The sequence below is a fragment of the Carassius gibelio genome, chromosome B18 (genome assembly GCF_023724105.1).
Source record: "Carassius gibelio isolate Cgi1373 ecotype wild population from Czech Republic chromosome B18, carGib1.2-hapl.c, whole genome shotgun sequence".
In the NCBI taxonomy this organism is placed as follows: Eukaryota; Metazoa; Chordata; class Actinopteri; order Cypriniformes; family Cyprinidae; genus Carassius; species Carassius gibelio.
The window spans coordinates 10212993-10237817 of record NC_068413.1 but is presented as its reverse complement, the minus strand read 5'-3'; the positions used below and the strand labels follow the sequence as shown (position 1 = coordinate 10237817).

Below are 24825 nucleotides of genomic sequence, written 5' to 3'. Positions count from 1 at the left end.
TTTTATTGTGAGCCGAGTCAGCTTTATCAGTGTCAAGGGGAAATTTAAAACTAGTGCCAGTGTTTGAACGTCACCGATAAAACAGACCTCTTTGATTCAGCACTTGAACAATATTGGCATATTGGACAGGCCGACTTTACAATAAAAGTGAATGAGAGGAAAACTGAGATCTATATTAATTACCATCAATAAGGAGTTTGCACGTCAATATAAGCTTTCCTTTACAGTTTTTTGTCAAATGGCATTTAACACACCTACTGAAATGCAGACACACTAAGATCAGACTCCAAATAAGCTCTGGATCGGTTCGAATGATAAATCCACAGCAACAGAAATGTCTGTATTGCTTGGCTGATTTGGAGAAATTGACTGCATGACTATTCTATTAGCATTGAGAGGAAGAGGAAACTGAGATGGGCATTTCAAGAAGAATCGTATATTGCCTTTCTCTGTGACACAGAAAAAAGAAAAACACTAGAATTAATTTGCTATCATATCTCCAGGCGTGCTCTAACTCCTTTTTCAAACTAAAACTTGGGAATGCTTTGAGGAAGACCTTTTTCCCACCCTCTCCTCATTAAAAACTCACACATTTCTTCAGTTGCATCATGCATACTAGACTGTCCAGAGCGTGTGGTTTGTGCTGACTTGGCACATGAATGGCGTTGTGTTGTTTAAGTGTCTCTTCAGAGCGGTTTCATAACCAACTCACTGGAGCTTATGCCCAAATCTCATCAGTAATGGAAATGTGGAGTTTGTTGATACAGAAAGCCCATGGGAAAGCCTGTGAAACCACATCTTTGACAGACTTTAACTTTGCCTTTGGCTATTAGATGGCACACAGAATTGTAAATGGGGATGTTTTGTGTCATGATACAGTTGACCAGCAATTGTGCACCACAAAAGAGATCCTTACCAAATTGATTTATGTAAGGTTTGGAAAAACAAACCCCATGATGAATAGAAGCAATAAAGCAATGCACCAAATAGACCATTAAATAAGTCCTCAAGTAAGCCTGCTCTAAAACACTGCAGGAAAATTGTATTGAAAGTGTGGCGCCTCTAATCTATGTGCCAATTGTTCTAATGGAGGTAATATTACTAAAGTCAGTCTTTTCCTCTCACAGACCCTGGCTGAGGAACAGCCATCCACACTTGTAGTCTCAGTGGAGATTTCCACCATGTCTCCATTCTTTTGAGAATCACTAATTGATACTCTGGCAGTATTTTTAGGCATTGTAAGGTATTGTAGGTAAGTTACAAAATGTACCCTACTAGCAAATACTACAAATACATTTAAATATTTATTTACTTAATAAAAATACCCTGCAAATGGACTTTTGGTATACTAAACTGGTATAGTTAAAGTCTGCAAAATTTGACTAATTTTGTACTTGGTGCACTTTTATTGTGCAGAAGACCAGATATACGGTACCTAAGGATATTTGATTGCACTAAAGTGGAACTATTGCAAGTAAAGACAAATATTAATCAAAGATCATACAATCCTCATCATTAGTGACGAACACATTTTAGGCTAAATATTAAGAAATGTGTATTGTGCACAAGTACTGTAGTACTCCCAGTAAAGTTTAATTATAATTTTCATATCAGTAAGTCTCGAGCAATATGTCAGTAAATATGTCTATAGATTTGAACTATACTTAGTATGAAATAAATGTATTTTAAATTTTACTAGAGTAAGCAGTTTAATTTTGCTGTCTCTTAAGATACTTTTTTTTTTAGCCAAATTCACATGATATAGCAAAGAAAAGAAGGCAATCCCAGAATGTGACATGCTCGTTCCAAAAACAGTACAACAAAGATGGTGGACATGATGAAAGATATTATCAAATAAATAAATAATAACAATATTTAATTTGAAAAAGTATTGATGGACATACTTTGTGTAACATGTGAACAGGATAATATATATACAAATATTATTTTGCCCAATATTTAGGTGCGCTACTGTTTAAAAGTTTGGGTTCAGTATCATGCTTTGTTTTTTTGAAAGAAATGAACACTTTTATTCAGCAAGAAGGATCAAAAGTGACAGTAAAGAGAAGTTACTAAAGATTTCTATTCCAAATAAATGCTGTTCGTTTGAACATTGAAAACAAATTAGGGGTTTCTTGGAAAAGATCTCTCAGGCGTATGAGGTAACCAACTGTTTCATCACAACCTTGTTCAAAAAGTCTCATCATCAGCTGGTTCTGTTCCCATACACAAATGCGTGCTGAATTAATGCTGATGCTTGGAGACATAAGTGTATTCAGTATGTAAAAGTCAGCTTGCACGTTTCTGTCCTTCGGTCATCTGCCTGACACAGTACTTTCGACTTTTTTTAAAGGCTTTTATTATAATTGTAAAACCGTCCATTAGATTGTGATGTGTTGTTGATTAGAAACCGGTGCTGGATTTCTAATGTAAATGTAAGAAAAACCTTTATATTGTTATATTAAGGTTATATAAGGTTATATTTCAAAGTGAACACTTACTAGACTGAAGCAACTTAGATTTACTTGATTTTCAATACATATTTTTGAGAAAATTAATGTTAAAATATGATACATCTGGCTTTTGAGGAACAGTATTGATTAAGACAGTTATTAAATAAATAAACACTCCAAATAAAGTTGAATTATAATTTTATATCAGTAAGTCTTAAGTGATATGTCACTAAACATGTTAATGGATTTGAAGTATACTTAGTTTGAAATAAATGTATTTTAAATAAGTTATGACAGTTTTTTTTTTAATACTAGTGTGATCCCCTCACCTGCACCTGTGTTGATGTTCCTCATGCTGTCCTTTGAACTGACTCTGTTGTTGGGAGGATAATCTGGCACCGGGACCTCATAGCGCCTATCTGGGACGCGTGGGCTGGTCTTACTGGGGTAGGATCTAGGTCATAACAGGGAGAACAAGGACAAGGAATACAGATGATTAAAATGTTTAACTCAAATCAACTAAACAGTATTTAATTTAATTATAAATAGTCTTTTTTTATGTAACTTAAACAAATCATTTTTAAATGTATGATGGCAGCAACATTTTCATCCATTTTTAATCCCATAACCAGGTGAGATCCCAAACCTGCTATCTTATTATTATTGTCCACAAGCCATTTGAATCCTGCAATTACCGTAATGTAATCATAAAGCATTTGCTAAATTGAAAATCTACTTAACTTATAAATACATTCACGTCCTAATGGACATATATGTTGATGAATGGGACAAGCTCTATTACTCACCCCACTGATGAATGCTGCTCATCAATGGCATCCACAGCGCTCTCTACAGAGTTTAGCAGAGACTGGATCTGATTGGCCGATTCCTTCAACAGGAAGCGGGTCACAAACTGCTCAACATTAGTTCCACGTTCATATACCTGCAGCAAGCGAGAGAGGACGAGGAGATTGAAGGAGATAAGGCAGATAAGAGCACATCGGCGATTTTAAGCATGCATATTTGATGAAGTTCTGTTTGAGAAACTCTAGTGAACTTTGCCCCAGCTTTAAGTACAACATCCAGAGGTGCAAATCTCCTGAGGGACCCGGGGGATGAACATGTCTGGAATGAGCTCAATGAAACAAGAAAAACAAGATGCAGTTCGTGTAGCCAAAAGCTCAAGGCGAGTTAAGTTCTGAAAGCTGGTAATGGTATTGGACATTAGAGGAGCCAACTCCCATTGATCTGGTGACATTTTGACCACTTCCCGAAACACTCAAGGTAGGTTTTACACCGTAGAGGCATAATGTCACACAAGGGTGTTGTATTGAAAGAAATACACTGTGAAGGTGTTAAAGACTATGGCCCTGAAGCTGCTTTAGTGCTGAACTTTAAGCATAATTATTGTACATATAAACACATAGAATCTGTCAAACTCTCCCAGCAGCCACAGTGGAGTCTCAGTTTAGAGGTTTACAATCTCTCAACCATAAATGTCTCATTTTTATTTTTTTGTGATTTTCTATTATATTCCTGATTGCCATCCTATCTAGATATTGTCAGGATGGCAAAAAAATCCACAATAAAGCAACTCTTTGAGTAGCAGCCAAGACTCAAATCCTGGGCATTGTAAAAAAAAAAAATCTTTCGCTTGCTCAGTCATTGTCCATTGGCACTGATATTATGCACTGATTTGCAGAAAGTTCGTCATGGTCAGCATTTTTACCAACTCTGGCCTTCACTACTGATCGTAATTGAATATCCAAATGGAAAGGCAGCATTGGCAAAGGAGTAAAATTGGACTGCAGTCCTGGCCTCTGTAAGGTATCTTATAAATTATGCCGCATTGCCATGCAGACTTAGGATGACTATGTGTAAAAGATCACAACAGAAGGAGTAATAAAGGAGACTGGAAGCACTGGCAGTCTATAGTGCTCTGTCATTCCAAGAAAACAAATTAAGTGAGTGAATGAGAGGGGTGAAGTGTGGAGTTGTGTAGCCTAGTAGTTAAATTTAAGCACTGGAAATGAAAAGCTTGCAGGTTTGATAGGCCTTAAATGGATAGCTAACCCAGAAATTATATTTCAGAATTTACTCAACCTCATGTTGTTCCAAATCTGTTCAACTTCTCCTCTTTTCTGCTCCACAGAGGAAGGTTTGTTGTTTTGGACCACACCGACCATCATTAAATGAACAAAATATAGTTCTTAAAATATCATATTTGGTGTTAAAATAGTACAGGATTTACTAAAGACGAGCCGTGAAGAATTAGCGCTGAAAAGGCCTGGACACAGTTATTTTTGTTCCTGATCTTACTGAATACGCATTTGTAGGAGTTTTCTTTTCAAACTCAAAATTTATGAGAGGAGAATATTAAAATGCATCACGCAATGCAATTTACTAACATTTGCACTCGTCAAATTACTGATATTTGTGTCATTTTTTTAACGCCCCCCCAATAAAGCATGTCTTAAGGCGATCATTTGTGCTGTTCTTGGTAGATTGTACTGGTCAATATGGAAATGATCTGGCTGGCTCTTTGTTCTTTAATGTTCTTAAAATCCTTCAGAGCATATATGATTCAGAGTCATTCAAAAGAAGAGAAACGAGATTTGTGTAGCTTGTTAAGACTTAAAACGATCTAATAACATCAAAATTGCTTTAAATGTTAATTCTTTCCTGATCCCAGCGTGGTGATCATATTTTATTTGTTGTTTCTGAGTCATTCGTGGTTCATGTTAAGGTTTACTGAGATCACAGTGGATAAATAGTGTAAACGCCAAATGTGACACAGTTATTTAACTATGATTATACATTTGTTTGGTTTCTAAGTAAAAGAAAGAAGCAACTACAACAACAACTATGTTAATGTTATCTTTATTGGTAACATACAGGTTTGAAATGACAAGTAAAGGGCAAGTAAATGGTGACAGAATTGTCAGGTTAGGGATTTAAGATACACTATTATCGGTCTCAACTCTATAACAGATTATTTATTATATATTCATCTAATACTCCCTTAAAATTAATCTTTAAAATCACTAAAAATGTATTACTGTTAAATGTAATCTTACACAAATTTCTAAATTACTATACATTTTTCATACTGTAGCCTACACTTCAATTAATTTTTTTGTGTGTTTTGATTTTTTTAAAGTAGTATTTAATATAGCTATATACTGCTTATCAACAATAACATCAAAAATAACATGAAAATGATAATATATTAAAATATATAATAAAAATTATAATATTTATATAGCCCTAATTATAATAACTAATAAATATTAAATTAATTTAGTATTATTGATATATTACAGTTTTTTATATTTTAAATCTGTTTTTATTTTAGATTTTCCATTTTAATTTTAGTTTAAATCTTTTTTTCGTGTTCTTGTCATTTTAAATACTAAAAATGATGTGAAGTGTCTATGCAGTATCTATATAGTTATAGGCAGTTTACATCGTTAAACTTAATTCAAATAAGTAATGTTTTAAACTTTTTTTCCAAGTAACAAACATTTTTCAATCGTTTATTTTAGATTCAGTTTAATTAAAGTTACCTAATAACCTTGATACCCTTTAACACTGTTTCCTAATCTAATTTTGTGTGATATTGCATTAAAAAGTTGCATAAAAACTGTACTGACAAATAAAGATTTTTTTGTCATTCCCACCTCCCGGAACAAGAAGTCTCCAGGTGGTGTCAATGGCGGCTGGGAAGACTCTGAATGATTTATGCTAACAGTATGCCTGGTAAGCAGCTCTGCACTGTGCTTTAGTGCCAATGAGGGCCTTAACACACATGAGCAAGAATGGAGACAGGGTTTACTGTCCATGCCAAAATAAACAGGACTTCTCAACATAACTAGCAAAACAAATAACTTTCCAATTCTGCAGAATGCAGCCAAATAACAGCAATGATGACTTTACAAATTAAATCAAGCCGTAAAACAAAAAACCTGAAGACATCTAAACAAATCAAAACTATGTAACTGTGACAGGCCTTTAATGAGGTATAGATATGTTTGAATTCTCAGGTCAAAACCTTGCTTGGAGCGAATCTAATGATTTGGTGCCCAGACTGCATGAGTGCATAAGGATATGGTTTCATGAAATATTCATTCTTCTCTATTATGGTTCCAACGACACATATACCCAACCACACATGTATAAATGGTCCGTCACCCTTCTGTAAAATATGCTCTAGGCACTTCTGAAAGTGTGACTGATAAGGAGAATTACTGAATAACAATGAGAGACATACTGGACAAAAGCATCCCGAGACACCTGCGCTCAAGCCGAGACCTAAATAGTCGAGAAGAGCATTACATGAGATGCACAAAGACAGTTTTCCACAAAATAAACAATGACACATACAGGATGAAAATACCATCAGGTCTGAGGAGATGCTTGTGAGGAATAATCTAATAAATAGAGATTTTTCACAGAGAATATATGGCACCTTTGGTCAAAAAAAAAAGAATAATAATAAAATGAATGTGCTGACACCTAACCTTTTTTTGTGCTTTGTGGACCAAGCATTAAATATAATAGGCGTGGCAAATATAAACAAGTGGATAGAACTGCCACTTACGCAATATTTCATAAAAAAAAAAAAAAAAAAAAAAAAAAAAAAACTGGGTATAAAGAAACCCTCATAGCAAGCTTAATAACCAGTGCTGGTCATTTTAACAGCCATCGGCAAAGGAACCCAGAATAAAATGGCATATTACAGTGGGACATGTAATTTGACTGATTTGTCCCAGCCTCTTTAAACGCAATTTTGCATATAACAAAATGTTGTTGCTAAGAAACATATTGACTGCTGTTGCTAGGATACGATTAATTGGCTCATGTCTGAACAGAGAATCTCTAGTGTGTTTTTGTCTTAAAATAGATAAAAGCTTACAGTTATACTAACATATTTACAAAAAAATAAAAAAAAAGTCACACCCTACAGATACACAGATACTGTGCCAGATAATTTTACAACATACAAGCATCTGTTAATCTCCATAACATTATCCAATTTATTAAATTGCTATTTATCACTCTTGTTTTCATTTGAGTGCTACCACCCTTTTTTTTTTTTTTTTTTAAACTGGACTTTACCATTCAAAGCTAGGTAAAATCATATTTTAGATATGTTATAAAAGTTATTTCCTATTTTAATATTGAGACATTGGGGAGTTACTCAAGTTATTTTGCCATTCCTTACAAAACAAAACAATTTTTTTTAATACATATTAAATATAAACTATTTAATATATATATGAAATATATACAGTTTAATTCACAAATACTTTGAGATGAAATCCTAATCATCTGCTTCTTGTTCTCCAAGTGCCAAATGAAAGAGGGTTAAACAGTTCTGCAGAATAAGCCGAAAGGGTAAACAACCCTCCCAAAAATTACAGAGCACAACAGCGCCAGGCAAAGGTTTTCTCGCACCTACACTCTAAACCTGCGGCTCAACCTAGTTAGACAAAGCTTCCGAGAATTGAGAAGAGATTCAATCACAATCGCATTAACCACGCCTGAAAACAGAAGTCATAGCATAATGCAGTGATTCAGCCTGGGACACATCCATTCACAGGCCCAAATCACAGTTGCTGAGACTTTACAAAACCAGGATTAAATCCCAGTCTGGTAGAAAATGAAGAGATGAGAACACAGACTTCCTATTGTAGAAGAAGGATGATTGAGCTGTGCCTCCATTATTGTCTGAGAGTGTGTGGGAAATGGGTTGTTCAGTGCTACAAGATAAAGACTTACACTTTGATTTCTGCTGTTTGCTGCAGGTGTCTCAAGCATCTTTCCGTGTTAATGCTGAAGGTTTATCTAACTTCGGGCATCAAAAGCTTCTATCTGTTCCAGTCACCACACTGCATTTTCGCTTTCATCTCCCCTAGAGAGAACAGTTTAACCCACCGTCCTTTGACAGACTTAGAGTTGGGATTTTATCCTTTAAGAACAGACAAAATGTGACACTACAGCTGTGAAAGGCAGAGAATGTATCCTTTTAACAGACATATAGTCACACAGTCAGCTATATTATGTTTCTTTGACCACTCTGCAGTACAATCTGACTGGAAGGTTGGACGTATGTTTCAAGATTGTTCTTCATAGTATTCCTATAAGAAAAAACGTCAGTTTCACCTTTTAAATGCAAGACACACATGGTCTCTTTTTTAAGCCTATGCAAAGCAAATTCCGTTGATTTGGCCACGCTGGCAGTAAGCACAAACAGCAAAATCACACAACAATAATCTACATTGTCCAATACCCATATGAAATAATTTACTTAAGAGAAAGCACCATATTGCAGATCTTTATTCACAAACCTTATTAGATTGGAATACTAACTACATGTCAATCAAATCCTCTGTGGGCTTGACCTTTATAGGTTTGACATTTCGATTCCTGAGGGCATCTCTAGAGGATAGGCTTCATGGCAGGCTTATAGGAGAACTTGTATAAATAAGTTAATTCTAGTTTACCTCAGAGAATAACAACCAGTGACTTGAAAACTTGAAAGTGCAAATCTTTATTCACACCCCACAGGCAGTGGGAGGCATCTGAGAACAATGTTATTCTCAAGCTGCAGCCACCACCAGCAAACATGCACAGGGCTTCTAATTATAATCGCCTCTTGCAGAGTTTTCCAGGCAATTTTAATCAAGCGCCTTGATGCTGGAGAATTATCATCACAAAGACAGGACTCGGTGTAACAGTGACAACCTTTGCTTTGGACACAGAGGAAACACAGGTCCACTGATCTATGCCACGGTGGGAGCGTTTCGTAACCACACTGATTGAGACAGCAGTCGGGAAATCTAGCGCTCCAGCTGTGTTTCAATTGTGCCCAGCTCTATAAGCCATAATGGTGATGAGGCAAGTATACCGTGTTCAAAGTACACAAACCATCATCAGAGTCTTATTCAGCCATCTCTTCTTAATCCACACAATTCATGAGATAAAATGACGCAGGTAACTGTCAGTGAAAGAATGGTCCACCCTATCTATCATTAATTTACTCATGTTGCTGCAAACTTGTATCACTTACTTTCTCCCGCAGAACACAAAAAGAGGGATTTTGGAGATGCTAGTTCCTCTTTCCCATGCAATTACAACGAAAAGCATCGTAAATGCACCATAAAAGTAGTCCATATGTCTTTATTTTGCAAGTCTTCTAAAGTCATGTTTCTTCAACTAATTTTAGAAATTTAGCATTGCATCACTTGCTCATCAATGGATCCTCTACAGTGATCCAATCAACCAATTAATGCCAAGTGAAAAATAACATGTTTGTAATAAACAAATCCATCATTAAAACCTCTGTCCATAATATTGCTTGTCCTGTAAAAAACAAACAAAAAAAGTCATGTGGTCTGAAATAGCAGAAGAAGAAACAGTCCAAACCTGTTCCAAACATTTGGACACTTTTTTTTGCAACCTTTTTGAAGCTTAAAAACTCCAGTATAATCTTAAATATAAACCAGTCACATAAACACAGTCGCTATGTTAGAACTACCAACTACTAGATAGACCAGTCTTAAAGAAAAAATAAAATAAAAATGTAAGACTAGTCTAAGTGGTTTATGCAACTGGTCCTATTTCTCCATTTGTGTTATATGGAAGAGAGAAAGTCTTGACGGAAGTTTTATTTTTTTGAACATTATTAATTTTACTTCACAGTAAAATAAACAGGAAGAGGAAGGGCCACTCCTGAGCATAGTTTTTCACATAGGCAGTGAATTTCACCAGCGATGACGCTTAATGTAAGTGGTTTAAGATTCAGGCAATAGAGTTCACGATTCTCCAGTCATAAAATGCAGTCAAGAGACAAACAACTAGGACTGTGGACTGCACTTCATCTTAAAATGCAGTGGCAGAGAGATTTATAGAAGGAGCCTCAGAAGTTTAATGAACAAGTGAGGACAAGCGCTGTGGCAGCACTTAGCTCTCGCAGGGCAGGCGCAGGAACCAACGCTGTGCTTCACACACTAGCAGTGGAGAGATGAGTCTCAGGACTGTAATGAATAACAGACGGGAGTTCTAGAAAAATGCCTGGAGCTTCACATGCCTGTGAAATTACCACTTCACACCTCCGATACAGGAAAGGGTACGAGATGGAAATAGTGGAACATATTGGAAGGGCGGCAGCAATCTGCTTACTGTTTAAATCAGCAGTGCACCTAAATGAAACTTCTTGGATGGAACTGAAAAACTAAATTGAGAGCACACTAAGCTGGAAACCAAGTGTCTGATTTTTAATTTCCTAAATTCGTTGACTCAGTTATTATAATATTGGGTTATTCTCCTGTGCCGTCCTGAGAGGCATCACTGTGTGAATAGAGGCACAACTGTCGGGGTTAAAATCTAAGAGCTAAAAATATAAAATCTAAGTGTTAGTGAGTCATTTGTTTAATGTTCATTAAACTTATTAAATGAATGGAAACAGAATTGATTCTAAAAACAGTTATCACTAGTATAGTACACAACCATAAAAAAAATATATATATTTTAAACATTTGATCAAAAATATAGTAAAAACATTAATATTTTGAAATATCTTCACAATTTAAAATAACTTTCATATTTTAATATATTTTAGAATTCTATTTATGATTTTTATTTAATTATTTATTTATCAGTCTTCTGTGTCACACCCTTCACGCTTCTGAAATGCTGATCTTGCACTCATTTCTTATTATAATATTTCATAAAAATATTTAAAACAATCTTGTTTAATAAATTAACCTATGCTTCTCTTTGAATTACATTACAATAAATACTTATTCCTGCCATTCCAAGTAAAATTCCTAATAAACTTCCCGTGGTATGTGGCCAATTCAGCAGAGGTTCTAAAACATGTAATTCTGTATGGGAGGTTCAGTAAATCAAGTACTGTATTTCCCGTGATACTTCAGTAAAACAATTATTAGAATATGAAAAGCTTCCTGTCAACTGTTCTACAAAAATTCAATTCAGCAGTGACATTCTGATTCAGTGGAGTATCCCACCGCTCTCCTCTCATTTTCTTTCTATTATGACCACTTTGTTCCTGCAAAAACTGTCATTCATCCATAGGGTGTTGATTTAAAATGGATTTTAAAGCCACTCTTATGTTGCACAACAGCATACTTCAAGTTATGCCAAGCCAGAAAGGAAAGGAGTATTTGAAAAGCAATTCCATAACATAAGGCAGCTTGGGACATTGAGCCAGGCTCATTAGCACACAGCCTGCTCAAGGATAACATTATGGCAACATGCAGAATCTGAATTCCAGACTCTCCACCTCATAAATATTCATTCACACTATGGAGATAAGCAAGGCAGGAACGAATGAACCTGCTCATTGTTTGTGTATTTTTTTTATCCTGTCCCCAATACTGTATTTAAATCCTCTAACAGGCCAGTAAACAGCCTATCCTTTATATGACAAATGTACACAGCAAGTGTATGAGACTGAAACCCTGCACACTAACTGCATCAGCAACAACATTCCAATGAGCACCGAATTAAATTACCTCCAAGCACAGTGGTAATGCACCATAGTACCCAGAAATCTGAGTAAACCATCTGTATACTGCAGATATATGTTTCTGAAAGCATTTCTAGTTTAATGTCCGTGATGCTCTATCTTTCACACTTTTGCACTCTCATATATTTATTACTATACCCAAGTTTAGACTATAAAGCAAAATGTATGTACATAGACATCCCATTTAATTTAGATGGTAATGTCTGAATGTACAAAAAATATAAAATTATATATATATATATATATAATAAAAATCCTTCCTGAATGACACCTCGTGTGTATTTGACAGTTTAAGCACAATAAGACATAAATGAGAATTTTGTTTAATACTAAATAACTAGCGACCGTGCTTCAGATGTACAGAATGCACTTCGAAATCTGTACATCAGAAGTAAATTGATATGGCTTTAAAACGCATTTCAGTGCAATAGTCATGATAATTCGCTTTTTAAGCCACAATATTCATCTTGGTTTTCAAGTATTATCTGGCAGACAAATAATACAACATCTTTCATATGTTTATCTTATTATATATTGCTGAGAGTTAAAAGGTTGTAATGTTGAAACACTTTATATAATGACCATTATGGCCAGTATAAAGCCATTAAGGCATAATTAAAAGTGAAACAGGATAAAAATGCAGGTAGGGGAGTAATAAAACTGCTGAAAGACACAAGTGAAGCATGAGAAAGTTCTGAAAGAAAGGAATCAAAAATGACAATAGAAGAGAAACATGTGTCTTGCTGTAATCTCTTGCTAGACTCCATTATAAAAATGTTTTATTGCTCAGAGGTTGCTGTTGCTTTTTTTATTGCAATGGGGGTTTTCACCTTTAATGGTCAGGACAGTAGGAGTAGAGACAGGAAATAATTGGACAGATTGAAAAGGAGCAAGAAAGTACCTTTAGCTGGGATTTTAACCCCATGTTGTCTGAGGTGCAGTTGTGCTTCACAGCAATGCATTGCCCACAAGGCTATGATTATGAGATATTAGCTTTGTCTTAAGATGACTTCAGTTTTATTTTAGGATCCTAAATACTAAAACTATCATTTAAATAGCATTAAACATTTCAGAATATCACGGGTTACTCGTTTAAATGTTTACATTTATCTTCAGTGTCCAGCATTAAATACACCACATTTTCCAAAAACTAGAAATGACTTACAAGTGCAAGATGTTTAGTAAGACCAATACCTTTTTTTATTTTATTTTTTTTTGCTTTGTTTAGTATAGAATTTTGTCTTGTACGGCTCATTTTCTTCAGGAAATTATTTAGTCCCTTTCAGTGCACATTTTGTAAAGTTTTGGATTTCTAATTTAAAGCATTAAAGGAGACAAATATGAGACCCCTAGATTATTTAGCTAAAGAGAAAAATCTAAGCAGTGTGTGATGTTCTTGAGATCTCTAATCTAAACTTTTGAGAAGACCAATGTGAGAGATCCAGAGTCTGAGCCCATTGAGTGATTTATGTTGTGATCTCTTCTGAAGTTTTAAAAGAGTCAAATGTGAAAGATCCAGAGTCTTTAGCTAAGAAGAAAAATCTGAGCATAGTGTGTAATGTTGTTGAGATCTCTTTTAAAGCCTTAAATAAGATCATTGTGGGATTCTTAGAGTTTTTGTCTCAGGAGACAAGTTTGAGAAGCAGGAGACTCAAACAAAAATCTCCATTCGATCTTAAAGTAACCTCATTTCTGTCTAGGAGAAATATTTGAGATGTTAAAGAGACCTCCCTATTGATTTATCTTTCCTATAGGTCGGCTCATTCGAAATCAGATACAGATAGCACTGTAAGATGACGTATATTTGAATGCATTATTGAGAGAGCATGTGAATAAGTGTTGTATTACTTGTTTAAATCATGCATTCAACTAAAAATATTCATTATCCATAAGGAACACAAATTCCTTGATAACTATAACTCTACGCTCATGTCCATTTCTGTCATCATAGGCTCTGTCCCAAATAGAATACACTTATGGTCTTACGGACTTACAATGGCTGCTGCGTGCGTGTCAGTTAAGAGTGTCCCATTCATCATTTTAGCTTTCAGAAGGGTGCTCGCGAGCACCTGGTTAGTGGTCGCTACGTGCCTTATATATGCACCTCTGCCAAGCCCATATTGGGTGAGCACCGCAGCAGACTTCTGCCCAACAGTCAAAGCGACATTACATCACGAAAGTGCTCAACTGAGAGGAATATCGCAAGGGTTTAGGGTGCCATTTGGGACAGGGCCATAGCCTTCACATTATTTCTGATGTGAGTGATCCTAATTATGACAAAGACAACATTTGGTTTTTATGTTTTTTTTTTACTACATCAAGTCAAATTTATTTACACACGAAACTGAGGACAACACAGAATTATCACAATGGCATAGGTTACAAAACTTTAATTAGGCCACAGATATATCTGTAGTTTGTTTCATGTGTCTTAAAGGTCCCATGACATGGATTATTTCCTTTTCTTTAAATGCTTTTTAATGTTTCCTTAGGTGTATTTATATTTGTTAGTATGATTTTTACATTTAAAATGTAGAAATAAAAAGCATTTTTATATCCTGACATTAGCCCTCTGGCTTGAATGCTCTGTTTGAAGGGGCGTGTCTGCTGTGAGACTCCCGAGTAAACCACAACTGTTGTGATTGGCTGACATCTTTGCATTCGAAATGCATATTACATGTGAAACCCCTCTCAAATATATATGTATATATATATATATATATATATATATATATATACATATACATATATATATATATATATATATATATATATATATATATTACTATTACAGCTGTCGAGATTAACGAATTGTGGAAGTGTTGATTATATAATTATCTTTTCCCCAAAGGCTGCAGTGATGAGCATTGAGTAGATGGAGTCTGTTTATTGCGTGGATGCAGTGATCTCGTCATTATTGCAACACGTTATTTCACAAAATGCTTTCACCACAGCTAACAGCAAACACATGAATGCAGTAGGAGCTCCGTTGTGCAGCATAACAGCGTCATTCATTGTAACGGCAGTTTGGGCAAGTGTGCAGATATACTCGCGATGTGTAACAGCTCCGGAAAAAAGCGAGCGTTCTTTGATCGCTCTCTGTAGTTAAATCACAATTTAAATAACAGATTTGTTTCATGTTACTAAGAGAAACAACATGAAGTTGATCGTTTAGTCACTGGCTTGATTCACTGATGCATAAACAGTATTAAACGATTTAGAAAGAAAGTCTGTGTGAACTTGAATGATTAGCTACCCATCAGAAATCACTGATCACAGATCAGGCATTAATGAACACTGTTACTCACTGTTTGTGCCTGTGCTGTCGAATCCATATCATAAAAGTCTGTTTGAAATGCCTGTGCTGACATTGCGACTGAATTATATGTAAATATTTGTGCGGGCAAAGCAGAGAAAGGGGAGGTAACAGTTCTTGTTACAACGTCACAACGAGGAGATTCAAGATCAGCCCGTTTGAGCTTCCATTTTCTCAAAGGCAGAGAAAGATAGAAAAATCTCAATTTACACCGATTCAAATTTCTATAAACTTGGGGACCATATACAGGCTAGGGGAACTCATATTAATGTTAAAAAACCTCAGAAAGTGACATTTTCATGTCATAGGACCTTTAAGCCTGCTGTAGTCACTAAATGAGGACATCACAAAACTAAACTTCTACCAGGCACAGTTTTTAGTGAAAACATTAAGCAGTGCACATTTAATAATTTCAGTATTTTACAGTGGAATATTATAATGTTAATGAAAAAAAATATAATGTGCTATCTGTAGGGTACAGTGAAGATATGAATGTTGAATCACTGAAGAACGTACTAAATTATTTCTACATTTATTTATTTGCCACTGAGCCAGGTGGGCATGGCTACAGCAACCAGTTCCCGCCTTTTTACCCATTTTGGATGTGTGGTGATGCGCTGCCAAGATGGCGACGGCCCGCTCCACCCACTTTGAGCTTCAAAAATGCTCTTCAGAAAACTACTGGTGACGTCACGGACACTATGTCCACATTTTTATACAATCTATGGTTTAGGCTCAGCTCTCTCATGTCTGCATGTACAAGTGCACAAGTGAGTTTTGCAACAGGAATACTGCGAAATGAGTAGCAAAAGTCAAATTGCCAGGATATGAAGTTGTATTGCCAGATCTGAGAGGTTGTAAGTGCTGACTTGGGGTTGTATAACTGAAGTAAAATGCAAAAGTAAATATATCATTCACAAAATGGGTGCCCCTTCAATAAGGACATGGATATCAATTATTAAATTACAGTAAGAGATTTTAAGGCAATGAGTAGAAACATTTGAATCAACTAATCAATTTTATTACTGTCATGACAAAACATATCTAAGAAAACCCAAAGTAGATCTATAAGCACACCATATGATGTTCTCCAAAATAACCCTCAATTGCCATAAGTGGTTACCAGGGAAACTAGGTAACCGGGGTAACATTGTGCTACCAGAAGCAAATGAACAAATGTGAGAGTGACTGAACTCAGGAGATGTGTAATATATGTCTACAACATAACAATGTCCAAACCCCCTCACCTCAGGTCAGCATCAAATGAAAGGGGAGAGAAGATCTGTAGCATCTTCTGTGGCTAAGAAAACATTAGCTTCAGATTAGGGGCCTCAGATTCTCACAGCAGGGGTCTATGAGAAACTGTATGTATTGACCGAGCATAAAAAATAAGGCACAGAGATTAACTTGTCTTTCATCAACCAATACACATAAACAAAGCCATTTTGGTTAAGTATATTAGCATATAAAGTAACAAAAAAGTATGGGTTTTAATTGTAGTGTATGCCACACAGATTTGTTGATTACTCAAAGTAATATAATCACTTTACAATCTTAGAGTTTATGGTATCTTATGGTATGTCTATATGGATAAAATTAATAATGAACCCAGCTGATGTGCTCCATAGCCTACATCTATCCAGTCCCTTGAACATGCAGAGAATCAAAGCTGGCAGGAAACCTCAGGGTCCAAAAACCTAACGCTGTCCTCAATCTAATCCTGTCAAGATAGAAAAACAACTGGAAACTGGTGTAAAACAGTCCCCAGTCCTCATTTACCTGCCAAAATCTCCTCCTGTAAGCATAATTACTGTTTGCCATGTGACAGGCTCTTTAATATCAACTCTGGCATCAAACAAAGGCTTCAGAGTGCACTGCACAGCCAACCTGTTCAAAACGCGACAGCTACCAGCTTAGCATGCTAATTAACTTCTACATTTACATTTTTTTAAAAAGAAACTCCTACAACAACTGATTTTCATCCACTGACAAGTGTGCTCATTTTAGCACATGATAAAACACACATAATTGAAGCAGGCAGAAATGAGCTAAAAGAAATGCAACTGAACGGAAACCGTACAGAACGATTTGAGAAGCGATGATAAGAAATTTAATCTGTGTCAACTTATGTGTCATTGTTAACACTGCTAAACCCAAATCATATCCTCAAATAAAAAAATAATAATAAAAAAACTGCAAGCTGCTAGCTGAAGAGTAAGCGTTCTCTATTTGAAGACTTAACAAGATGCACAGTGTGTGAATGTGTGAGCAAAGTCCAAGCGATTGAACTAAGCAGCGGCTAATGAGAAGAGCTCATTAAAACTGTGCGTGCAAGACAGGCTAAGGAAACATGAAATGTGTTTAGTGAATTCTTGCTTTTCTTTCCTTCCTATCATCTTCCCTCCAATGGCATCCTGCTTCAGCCACCTCCAGTTTCTGAATGGCCAATTAAAAACACGTTCTTGACGTATGAAGCTTCAGCACACTATATGGTAGGGGTGATGATGACTCGTCCACATTTTTGAAAAACAAATGCCTTTATTAATTTGCATGATAGGATTTTGGGTGGGTGGGATTTGGTTCACTTCCTGGAGTTTTTGACTTCAGTAAATGTTGAACTTTAATTTCAGTTGCAGAATTCTCTCAAAGTATGATTTCTCATATTTTAATTGCCATCATTCTTCGTATTTACAACAGTAGGTAAATCATACATGTTTTGTGAGAGAAAGAAAGCGCACACCGGGAGACTAGTATAGAACATCTGCCATTCTATATGTGCAGTCAGTGATCTGTAGTGTGGCTGATATTTGGGAAATTTTCTGTATGTTCTCCGGAAATACACTGACAATACACTATGTTTTAGACTAGTCCCATTCATTTCGAAAAATATGTAGAAGACAAGCGGCAAGCCGGTAATGTCAAGATGATGTGTGAACGACACAGAAGTTGCTCGTGAAAATAACATGAGTCTGCTGACAGTGTTTTCGTCGCAGTCGCTGGCTCTGATCTACTTCCTTTGCTCTCTGCTCTGACAGGTTGAGACAGAAAGAGAGAGCTGTCTTCTTTTCTGACATCAACGCTCTTCTGTTGAGCTCATTTGTTCAGTGGGATGTCAGCAAATGCGGTTGAGAGACTTAATGAGAAGCATGGTAGAGAGAAGAAACCGAGAGAAGGAATTGCTCTTTCTTCACGCATTCCCAAAAGAAAAACTGCAAAAACACAGTTACAGAGTGTGTGTGAATGTTGTGGAAGAGCACAGATGTTGCTTATTTTTGGCTGTAACTATAGCTTTTACATGGAAAAATAAGCCATTACAGCAGACAGACCTATAATTGGTTTCATAATAAAAGTAATAATTTAATAATATGTGCAGGAAGCACTAAACTAAATATTATAATTATAACTAAATACTATTTCTAATCATGTATATATTTTAAACTACTGGTATTATTCATAGATTATTAATTTTATTTTTTGAAAGAAAATTTGAGAATAAAAATAAAACGTTAAATTGGTTCTGCATATCATATAATCATACATACATCATATAACAAAAATAACCTGCAATTAGTATTTTTCATAAAAAGCCAATTTTGGTTGATTGCTGTTGGAATACATTTCTAATAATAATACATTTAAAATACATGTTATATATACAGTATAGTTGTAATGGAGATGATTTTTGAAAAAAAAATTGTGAGTGAAAATGTGTGAATAAAACTAGAATTAAAATTTTCTTCTGCATTATCGAATCAGTTATCGGATACTTGCATAAACATAAAAATATACAGTATCAGTCTTGCTCATAAAAACTCAGTTCTGGTTGATCACTAGAATGAAGTGATCCAATAATCCGTTAAACTGATTCTACATAATAGTTTTCATAAACTCATAAGGGTGTCATGACTAATCACATCCAAAATAAACGTTTGTGTTTACATAGTATGTGTGTGTACTGTGTGTCTTTGTACATAAATATACACAGTAAGCACACATACTATGTAAATACAAGCATTTATTTTGGATATGATTAAGCATGATTCATTTATCTGACAGCCATAATACTTACACAAACATTTTGGTGATGATATAAAGGCAACATGAATGAGCAAACTCAGAGTGGTAAATGCAAAATAGAGCACAGCAATTACAGACTGCTTTGAGTGGGGAGTGGATATTGCTGTCTATAATCTATAAAAAATATTAGCCCAATGGCTACACATCAGATCACGTGGAGTCACCATGGCATAGTTAAAGCATAAGATCCTATTAGAGACTATAAAAAGAATGGTAATCTATACACAGCATTTTAAAAATCAAAATCTGCTTTAGGCATTTGGGAAAATAGTTAATTTAATTTAATTTCCACCATTGTTGTAATAGAAGTGTGTCCCTCCATACACACCACAGACCACTAGAATGCACATAAGTGCAAATTGATGCCTGGTGTGCAAGAACATTAATATTTTATAGGCTGTATGAAAATAACACATTTACATTAATAACAAGCAGCAGCCTTTAACCTTCTCCAGAGAACAGAGGACTAGATTTTGAGTAATGAAGAGGCGCAAGGGGACACCAACACTTATCAATATCAATGTCTGTTGCAAACATTGCTTTGTTATGGGGCTATTTGATTATCCGCCTTCAGACAGGCATCAGTCTCATGGCTCTGCTACTAAGCTAGTGGATGGGGTTTGAATCTCCAGAGACTTGGCAGTAATGGAGAAGACAGTGAATAAACAAAGCTGCTGTAGCATATGTTCCTCAGTCTAATGTCAAAGGTTCATATCTAGTAATGGGAAAGAGAGATTACAGAATGCTGTTTTTACTCCAGTCCACTCACATACAGTAGTACTTCGTTCCAGTCCATGCTTTACTTGGCACACAAAGCTTAGTGTTATGCTATTAAAAATTCATTCATTATTATTTTGTCAGCAGATTAAACATACATATTAAAAACAAACCGGACACATCTTACCTGAATCTAAGTTATTCAATCTAAATCTAAAATTCTTGTTTACCAAATTGTGTGTGATATAACTTAACTCTGAGTAGCTAATAGTTCTACATTTTTTAAATGCTGATCTCTTATGAGGTGAAAGTGTTTCTCAGCCCTAATATATTCTACAACATTGCCATCTTCATTGCTGGAGAAGCAGTCTGTGGATTTGCTGCTACCCTGTGTATTAGATGACAGTTGCTGTTACACCAACACTTAGCAGAGCATCTGGTATATATCACATTACACTTCTGTGTAAATGACAGTGTCTGTCTCTCTTTCCATCTCATCCACTCAGATACACACAAACACATTTCTACACATCCAGTGCAACATCTACTGGCCTTATGAAGAGCTGCTTTGTTGTTGTTGTTTTGTTCACACTCTCACCTAATTAATAATGTTTATTAGTTTGTAAAATACAAATGTGTGTTAACTGAACCAAAAGACAACATCCTTGGATATTAAACATTCTGTCTGCCTCATTTTACATTCCATACTACAGGGGGTTTCAAACCTCTCAAATATGTATTTATGTATAAATATAAACTTTAACTATGAGTAAAATAAATATTAAATTAGAGTAGTATAGAAAATATAGAATATTGATAAATACCAAAGCATCACAAGGTAACAAAATATAAAGTAAAAAAGAAAAGCAGATATTTAGGCCAAAGTAGGGAAAAAATCTATATCTGTCTTTCATTTTTCTTCGTTATAAAAAAAAACATACACATAATATAAAACAAACAGTGCTTTATATTTCAGGCACAGTAGGTGTATTGAGCAGTACATTTTAAGAAATTGAATAAAAAAATATAAAAATAAAACACTATTCACTTCACTGTGTAAATTACAGACTGATTCTTATTAAAACAACTGTATTAAGTTCTTCAGTCCAGAGCAGTGACTGATTTTTCTCTGTGTTTTGTTCTTTTATTAAAGGGGGGGGGGGGGTGAAATGCTCGTTTTCACTCAATATCATGTTAATCTTGAGTACCTATAGAGTAGTACTGCATCCTTCATAACTCCAAAAAGTATTTAGTTTTATTATATTCATAAGAGAAAGATAGTCTGTACCGATTTTTCCCGGAAAAACACGAGCGCCTGGAGGCGTGACGTGTGGGCGGAGCTAAAGAATCACAAGAGCCAGTTGCTTTGAGAGCGTTTGGAAGCTGTGACAGCTGTGAAGGCTGAAACTGAACGAGAGCAGCAGCAGCAAGGACTCGCTCCAAGCGGGGCTCGAACCCGGGTCTCCGATGGGAGGCGGACGCACTAACAAGGAGGCAGAGATATTTTAAGCAGTTTTACTCACCGCCTGTGGTTCCAACACACAATCGTGACCCTTTTTCGTTGGGATTGCATCATCCTTAAGAAATAAACGATATGCAAATCCGTCGTCAAACTGGGCTTTGTTTGTAAAACAAGCATTTTAGAAATGCAGGGAACAAACACAAACACTTGCACAACTCCGTTGATGCTCTGTAAAAATAAACTCCATCCACTGGTCCATTAATGCTGTTTTTTCTTTGGTAATCTGTGCAGGGTTGTCTTGCCCTGGCAACCAAAAACACACTCCTTTTGTGACATTTCGCGACGCTCTCGCTCTGATCAGTGATTGTCTGTGCACAGCCTCTCTCTGCTCTCCTCTACGGGAGCGCGCGCTCTTCCGGCAGACGTGCCCTCAGGACCCATATAAGGAAATTCCGCTCCATCTAACGTCACACAGAGCCATACTCGAAAAAAACTTTCCGAAACATGTGACAAACCGGAAGGAGTATTTTTGGAACAGAAATACTCCTTCAAACGTACAACTTAATTTTTGAAACTTTGTCCATGTTTAGCATGGGAATCCAACTCTTTAACAGTGTAAAAAACTCAGTATGCATGAAATAGCATTTCACCCCCCCTTTAAAGAAATTCTGTAAAAAAAAAATGTTTTCCTCCATTCAAAAATCAATGGTGACAAGCAACTGTTTTGTTACTCACATTAGGACAATATGAGTAAATGAGAATAATTTTGGGTAAACGAGCAGAGCTGGATAGATTTTATCACTGTGAATTAAAGGTATTTTTACATTTAATTTGTTTCAGTGTGTGTCCATCATCATTAAAACAATGACTTGTGTTTGTAAAATACAAGCCCATTAATAAACTTTGCTAAGCAAAACAACAACAACAACAAAATTAAAAGTAAAAAAAAAAAAAAAAGTGAAAAGTGACCAGACATACAGCCAAGTATGGTGACCAGGGCTTGACATTAACTTTTTTGCCAATGTGGCTAGTGGTTTTCCAAAGTTACTAGCCACACAGCATTTTTACTAGCCACATTTTTGTTGTTGTGAAATTAATTACCTGATAAAAGTTGACTATGGCGTGCTAAAAATTACTTGAACTAGATTTACAACCCTTTTAAATGTAAAACCACTGTACACATCCAAATCAAGACTACATAAATGTATAACAATACAGGTCATTATCATTAGCTCTGTTAAGGTTGTGTGTAAAGCTCCTTTTTTAAACAAAACCATGTATTAAGATAAAGACTTCTTATTGCATAATAAAAGTGCTGCATGGATGTAAAAGATTAATAAAGAAGATAAAAAACTTTACCATTAGAAACACTGTCTGTTTAAATATCAGAATCAGACTCAGAATTACTTTATTGAACCACACTGGGAAATTCTTTGTAACAAGTTGCAATGGAAAGTAGGTCAGTCTTGAAACCTCACGAAAAATGCATGCCATGGTCCGGATAAAGTTGCTTTTATCTTCATTAAAATTTGAGGGGAACATTCCTCTCATCATGAAGAACACATTTCAGTTTGTGTCATTTTTGTGCTCAGGCCTTAATAATGACTACTGTGTTTTATTATGTTTTATTACTGTAATCACCATTATTTCCACTGTGGATATAAAAATATAACATTTTGGACAGTTGAATTGCATTGAAATGGATTGTTTAGATTTGGCTGAAATGATGCACAGGGCATGGTGATTTCTGATTAATAATTTAGAAGCCCAATCAATGATTGTTTGATGGTATGCATATTCTTTTTTAGTTTGCAGTTTATTTCTGTCCCAAAAATATAATGCCATTTAAACTAGAACCATAAGTAGCGTACTGAAATTATTTTTGTTCGAGGAAATGAATCAGAATTTTTTTTCCTTGCATGTCATGTGCAAGGCTCAATAAATTCTATGTCCAATAGTATATTGATAAGTAATCATTTTAAACTATTTTCAAATTCAATCTTTTTTGTATGCCCAATTGGTTGACAACACAAAATATTGAATGTCTCATGACATACAGTTTGAAAATAAACGAATCACATGAATGGTACCATATTTTCAAAATGGCAATATTTGAGGAAAAGTCTAGAGTTTGAGGAAAAGTCTTTTCATTACTTGATATTACGGTCAGCTGTTTAACATATTTTAAAACAAATGTCAAAAATTTAAAGTTTTACCTCGCTCTCTTTCAATGTTAAACCTGATGCTTTGCAGTGGAATTCGGCCCAACTTAATCTTTTTAACATTGTTAAATGTCGCTAGATTGCTGAGCTAGACCAGACGAAAAATACAACTTTTAAACCTTTTTTTTCCTGTGGCTCTCAGACCTTGTTATTCTTCTGATTATTTTCCAGAAGTGGCTAATAAATCATAAGTCTCACCCATTCACAGAAAACACTTCCTTGCTTCCTTGTTGAACAATAAGATGGAGACCGTATATCAAATACCGTTATCCTTATGACAGGATCAAGTTTCCTGTTCATGAGTGTAAATATAATTTTGCTGAGATGTTTAATTATTAAATTTCAATAACTATAAACAAATTGAGTACTCTAACAAAGATCCTATCTTTTAAACCTTTAAATTGTGAATCTAATGAAATAGAATATAGCATATTTTCGTACCATACTTCTTCAAAATGCAATAAACACTTTATTGTTTCTTTAGCAAATTTAGATGATGCTGCCAAAATGTTTTTTTAATCAAGTTAATTCCCCACAAACTTTTTGTGCTATCACATTTCGCAAATATTTAATGTCTTTATATGCTGACATTAACAAATAATATTATCTCAATCATCAATGGTTTTAATCCCAATTAGCTTACAAAGATGTCAGGTAACACTTTAGAATGGGGAAAACTTATTCACTAGAAAATTAAAAAAATAAATTCAGGTATTGGGTAGGATTAGGAATTAATATGTGCTTAATTACTACAAAAAATGGCTAATATTCTATTAATATACATGCTAATAAGCAACTAGTTAAGAGACCCTAAAATAAAGTGTTACCAAATATCACACCTGAGAATAAATAGTTGTCTTTTGTTTTTATTATGGTGTATGGTTTTCTGTTCATAAGTGTATTAACGTCAGAGTTGAACAAATTTTTGTAATTGATTTATCTTACCAACTTGCCAAAGTCATTCCCATTCTCTACCACCTTTCATTCTTTTTTAAGCAGATAGTTCATATTATTTTGCCTTTCAC

General features: G+C 35.1%; 2 protein-coding genes across 5 annotated transcripts in view; one reads left to right on the top strand and one right to left on the bottom strand.

The window, feature by feature from the left end:
• The window catches only part of LOC127976968 (N-terminal EF-hand calcium-binding protein 2-like), a 93834-nt gene that overhangs the window by 19222 nt on the left and 49787 nt on the right, over positions 1 to 24825 (bottom strand). For all 4 annotated transcript variants that reach the window (XM_052581566.1, XM_052581565.1, XM_052581564.1 and 1 more), the window contains exons 6-7: positions 3260 to 3396; positions 2783 to 2907 (exon numbers count right to left, since the gene is read on the bottom strand). In XM_052581566.1, the coding sequence (XP_052437526.1) occupies positions 2783 to 2907; positions 3260 to 3396 (262 nt within the window). The remainder of the gene's footprint in view (positions 1 to 2782; positions 2908 to 3259; positions 3397 to 24825) is intronic.
• Positions 3589 to 24825, top strand: part of LOC127976969 (galactose-specific lectin nattectin-like) — a 32036-nt gene continuing 10799 nt past the window's right edge. The window contains exon 1 of the mRNA XM_052581568.1: positions 3589 to 3737. The gene's annotated coding sequence lies outside the window, so the exon portion shown is untranslated. The remainder of the gene's footprint in view (positions 3738 to 24825) is intronic.